At 57.2% G+C, this 5,497-nt stretch overlaps 1 protein-coding gene across 1 annotated transcript in view; it reads left to right on the top strand.

Annotated features, from left to right (window-relative positions):
* TRIM8 (tripartite motif containing 8) overlaps positions 1 to 4,612 on the top strand; it is a gene marked incomplete at its 5' end in the record, with an annotated part of 27,249 nt that extends 22,637 nt beyond the window's left edge. Inside the window, 5 exons of the mRNA XM_009638099.2 lie at positions 952 to 1,047; positions 1,905 to 2,138; positions 2,489 to 2,520; positions 3,141 to 3,256; positions 3,987 to 4,612. Coding sequence (XP_009636394.1) covers positions 952 to 1,047; positions 1,905 to 2,138; positions 2,489 to 2,520; positions 3,141 to 3,256; positions 3,987 to 4,432 — 924 coding nt within the window. The remainder of the gene's footprint in view (positions 1 to 951; positions 1,048 to 1,904; positions 2,139 to 2,488; positions 2,521 to 3,140; positions 3,257 to 3,986) is intronic.
* Between the last annotated feature and the right edge of the window lie 885 nt (positions 4,613 to 5,497).

The raw sequence follows: 5,497 nt of genomic DNA, 5'->3' as shown, positions 1-5,497 counted from the left end.
TGCCAGCAGCACCTCTGCCACCCTCCCCCTCCCGCCTCGTCCAGGAATTAATTACTTGATTATAAATCCCTGAGCGGCAGTTTATAATAGCAATAATCCCCTCGAAATTCATCCTTGCTGCCGTTTTCTTCCCATCTCTCCCCCATCGTTGAGAGTCTCTAATGTGCATCTCTATGCTGGACGAAGCTGTTCTCCTCACCCTGCTGGTGTGCTGGCTTTTCCTTGGAATAACAGTGGTGGGAAAAAATTAGGAGTTGATTTTGAGGGATGTTTTGGGAAGCCCTGCTCCTGCTGGCAGGGATGGAGCCCTTCTCTCACTGGTAGTGGGTTTCATCCTGGCCGGGGCAGCGCGCAGGGCTGAGGTGCTCACACCGATTGCTGGGGATAACGTTTTGTCCCAGTTATTAGGCTGATGGCCCAGCCGCAGCCCCGAGGAGTGCGGGGGGGGGAGGCCCCGTCCCTCCTCTCTCTGTCCTTCCCAATTATGCTGACGCTGGCTCTGGGGCTTGTCACAGAGGCGGGGAAGGGAGAAAGGATTTGGCGTGGCGTATGGGGGCGTGAGGGGGGCAGCAGTGTCTCGTGGGAGCCTGCCAGCGATGGGTGATGGGCCTCGAAACAGTGCTGCCATAGCGGGAGATGAGCCTCTCCATGTCCCCCCTAGGGTCCCCAGGGCTTGGCAAGGGACTGCCTCCATCCAGGGGACCCAAATCAAGGTCCCCAGCTGATAAGGCAGCCCAGCACACATGGCCCCTCTGCATGGCCATTGAAATAGAGAGGATTCCACCTCCGCCAGCCACATGTGGGCTTTCAGCTCAGCAATGGCATCCTGCTGGGAAAAAGCCCTTGTCCCTTCCAAACCGTGTGGGCAGAGCCGGTGCGGGCAGCACTGAAGCTTCCCAGTGCGCGTGGCCGCCCAGCTCTGATGGCTGCTTTTCTCACCCGTCTCTGCAGAAGATGCTGATGAAGCAGCAGGACCGCCTGGAGGAGCGGGAGCAAGACATCGAAGAGCAGCTCTACAAGCTGGAATCGGACAAGCGGCTGGTCGAGGTAACTGGTGCTTCACCCTGCTGCATCCATCCCTGGGGACTGTCACCCCGTGGCACAACGGGGACGGGCTCCCAGAGCGTAGGGGCTGAGTGGGCAGGGAGGAGGGAGGACTCTCAGGGGAAGAGCAGCTGGCCGGACCTGCTGTCTCCATTCCTGTCCTGGCAGTCGTACTTTTGGGAGATGAAACGTATTTGGGGCTGCCCTACAGCCTCATGGGTCCTGGGGTGAGTTGGGAAACAAGGAATGAGGTGGTTCCCCCACCTCAGTTCAGCACAGCCTTCCCCTTCCTCTCCACTTCGTCCCAAGTTGGAGTGGAGGGTCTGGAGATGGGAGATCCCCAAATAAACCATTGACATACCCAGGAGGTGGAAGAGATACAAGAGAGTGCTTTGCTGAGACACAGGTAAAACAAGATCAGCTCATGGTCCTTAAAGTCCCTTGGCCTCCCAGAGCATGGAGGGCTCTGGAGTATGATGTGACCCCAGCCTGGGCTGGGGATGGGGATAACAATGGGGATGGGAATGGGGATGAGGATGGGGATGGACAGGGTTTTTCAGGGGAGCCCACCTGCCTCAGTGGTGCGGCAGGTTGTTGCTTGGCGTTAGGTCTCTGGAGGTGATCCCCAGGATGTAAGTCCAGGGGATCTGCTGGATTAGCCAAACCTCCACAGTGGCCCTATTGGGTCTCCGGCATGTAGGAGTCCCACATGGCAGATGACCGCGGGGTTTGGTCTGTGTAGGCACTGCAGGAGAGCAGAACTGTGGTGCAGCTCTCGGGTCGCACCCACCCCTGCTGGGGTCCTGGGGCATCACAGCGGACCTCCATGCAGAGGGGCTGACCCTGCTCCTCTCCCCCAGGAGAAGGTGAGCCAGCTGAAGGACGAGGTGCGCCTGCAATACGAAAAGATGCACCAGATCTTGGACGAGGACTTGCGGAAGACCATGGAGATCCTGGACAAGGCCCAGGCCAAGTTCTGCAACGAGAACGCGGCCCAGGTCCTCCACCTCAATGAGCGCATGCAGGAGGCCAAGAAGCTCCTCAGCTCTGTCCAGGTCATGTTCGACAAAACCGAGGACATCAACTTCATGAAGGTGAGATGAGCTGCCCGTGCTGGGGGTGTGAGGGGGTGAGGGGGAGGCCTGCTGGTGTAGGGAGCGTTGCGGCGCGGGCTGGGGGCACTGATGGGGACTTGCTGGTGCCTCTAGAGGCTCAGCAGTGGGGGAAGACGAGGAGGAGTGGGCAGGCTCAGGGCTGGCCTCCTGCGAGGAGATGCTGCAGCTGGAGGTGGGGCCGGGGCAGCCCGTGCTGGGGGAGAGGGGGCTCGGCACCCTTGGGCAGCCTGTCCCCTCCTGGGGGGCCACAGACGGTGACACTGAAAGGGGAGGTGGCTGCTGGGACTGGGACTGTTCTTACTGACCAGGGCTTCTCCTTCCCCTCCTAGAACACCAAGTCTGTGAAAATCTTAATGGACAGGTAAGTGGGGCGGGGCAGGCGTGTTTGGGGGGGAAGGGGTGTGCATGGGGACGGCAGCAGCACAAAGTCCTGGAGGAGGAGCAGGGCCAGGGATGCTGCAGAGCCTGGGAGAGGCGTGCTCTGTGCCTCGGTTTCCCTCTGTGTCTGGGAGGATGAGAAATCCCCTCCTGGGGGCACTGGATCAAGTCCTCCCTCAGACTAGGGGAAACATAGTGGTGTGTTTGTGGAAAAGCAGAGCTGGGCCCCAGCACACCAGCCAGGATGGGACCAGCCAGGCAGGGGTGCAGGGCTCAGTCCAGGGCCTCCCTCCAGGGCCTGGGGTTAAAGCCAGTGCTAGCAGAGCTGGGGCAAACTGGGGTGGCGATGTGGGGGCTGTGGGGGCTGCAGAGGGTGCATGTTGGCACAGGACATTCACAGCAAGGCTGGATGGGGAAGGTCCTGCTGGGAAGGGAGTGGCCCATCGGAGAAGGCCAGATACCCCCCTTGCCCTTGGTGCTGCCTCCCTGGGGAAGGGGTTTGGCCCCAGGAGGGGCAGGGGAAGGAGCGTGGGGGCTTCCTGACCCTCCCCTGAGTGTGCTTTGTCCCTCACACCTCTCCTCTCTGCCCACGGTCCCAAACAGGACCCAGAACTGTACAGGTGGCAGCCTGCCCCCGCCCAAAATTGGCCACCTCAACTCCAAGCTCTTCCTGAATGAGATCGCCAAGAAGGAGAAGCAGCTCAGGAAGTTGCTGGAAGGTGGGTGAAGCCTGAGGGGTGCTGGGGCAGGGGGTGGCACGGGACCTCGCTACCTCCTGTATCCATAGCTGGCTGCCCTGCGGATGCCATTACAAGAGGGTGGGGAGAGCTGTTGGGGTACAGGAACACCTGGTAACCTGCCTGTGGTCAGCGGGGTCGGAGCATGAAGATGGTAACCCCGGCTCCTGACTCTCCCAAAGACATTCCTGTGGCTGGGGAGCGGCTGTGTTTTGGGGTGACGCGGGGGGGGGGCTGGCCATCCACAGAGAAAGTCAGTGGAAAGACACTGGTCAGCACGTGGGCAGGGACAGCCATGGGGCCAGCGTGGTCTCACAGCCCCCAACCCATGCCTGGGAGCAGACCACATCCTGCGGAGCCTTCCCAGTCCTCTCTCCTTGGGGGATTTTGGTTTGTCACCCAGGCTGTCCCGCTCTAATCCTGTCATGAACCGTGGTCGTGAGCTCTGCACAGGCTCAGCCCGCACACGTGTTTGCAGAGCAGCACTCGGAGCTGCTCCGAGCCTGCCGCCAAGGTCCCAAAACAGCACCCGCAAATTGACCTGTGTGCCCAGTTTGCCACTGGTGGGACAGGCTGGGGGGCCCCTCTGCTCGCGGAGGGCTGGAACGTGGGTCTCAGGGCTTCACTGCAGGTTCCGAGCAGCAGCCAGAGCACCCCGGAGCTGTGCCATGCCGGCCTTGACACAGTCCCCTTCTCCTGTTCCCCTCCGCAGGTCCTCTGAGCACCCCCGTCCCCTTCCTGCAGAGCATCCCCATGTACCCCTGCACCGTCAGCAACTCCGGCGCGGAGAAGCGCAAGCACTCCACCGCCTTCCCCGAGGGCAGCTTCCTCGAGCCATCGTCCGGGACTGTGGCGAGCCAGTACATGAGCCAGGGCGCTTCGGCTGGCGAGGGGCAGTCCGCACAAGCCATGGTGCCTTGTAGCTCCACGCAGCACATAGTTGGACTTCCCAGTGGCCCGCAGCCGGTGCACTCGGGCTCCGTCTTCAACCCATCTCACTACCCCAACACCACGTCATCTCAGCAGTCCGTGCTCTCCCAGTACGGCGGGCGCAAAATCCTCGTCTGCGAATGGATTGACGCATCCCAGCAGCACGGGCGGCAGGATTTCTATAGGGTCTACGGCCAGCCGTCGGCGAAACACTACGTCACCAGTTAACCGTCACACTCTCCGGAGAGTCCCGTTCGATGACGCGTTCGGAGAGAAAAGTCTGGTTTGGTTTGGCTTTTTTTTTTTCCCCCTCCCTTTTAAATCAAACCCAACTTTTTCCCTGCCTCGCACCCCTCCAGGATTTTGGGGAGGGTTGTTCTCTCATATCTCTCTCTCTCTTTTTTTTAAAAAAAACCCTTCTAAAACTAAATAATAATGTTTTTTTTCCTTTTAATTCCTTTTTTTAATTTAATTTTGGAAAGTCCTTCCTCCCCCTCGCTGGGAAAAGACGAGGGAGAAATTACCGAGAAGAAATTGATGGGGATTTCAGTCAGGCGTCTGGGTCTGTGCGTCGCGCTCTTCCTCGCTCCTCTCTGCCTTTGGAAAACTTCAGAAGGGACAATGGCACCTTCTCTCTTTCCATTTCTCCGAGTTCATTTTTTTTCTGGTTTGGTTCAGTTTTTCCCTTTCCCCAGGAATTTCTGTGATAGCTGATAAGTATTCTTTGCTTTCATCACAGTCGCATTTTTCTCCTGAGAATAGATCTGATTTTAGATTTTGGGTTTGTTACCTTTTTTTTTTTTTTTTTAAAGGCTGATTTTTTTTTGTGTTACGAGGCCACTTCTCAAGCATATTGGCATTTTTTTTTTCCTTTTTCTTTCAGAGATTTGTAAATACACAATGGCAGGAAATTTAATGCACAAAAAAAAGGGAAAAGAAACTTTAAAAAAAAAAAAAACATGAATAAATAAATAAAAAAAAAAAATTCTGTTCTAGTTTTCAGGAGGGGAAGTGTGGCCGAAACGCACCCCCCCCTCCTGCGTATCGCTGATGCAACTTCCTGTAACAAGCACTTTGTATAAAAAAAAAGTGGACTTCCTGCTATAAGGCACAGGTATTTATTCTGTAACCGATTTTAGAACACACACACAAAAAAAAAATATTCAAATAAATGTGATCACTTAGTGCAAACGCCTCGCTCTGCTGCAGCTCTTCCCCCGGGAACGCCAGCTCCGGCGGGAGGCTCCCACCTGCTTTCGGCAGTAACCGCTCCCCAGGTCCCGCGGGTGCCCA

The sequence above is a fragment of the Egretta garzetta genome, unplaced genomic scaffold (genome assembly GCF_000687185.1).
Source record: "Egretta garzetta isolate BGI_Z169 unplaced genomic scaffold, ASM68718v1 scaffold135, whole genome shotgun sequence".
Classification (NCBI taxonomy): Eukaryota; Metazoa; Chordata; class Aves; order Pelecaniformes; family Ardeidae; genus Egretta; species Egretta garzetta.
This window is presented reverse-complemented; position numbering and strand designations above follow the sequence as displayed.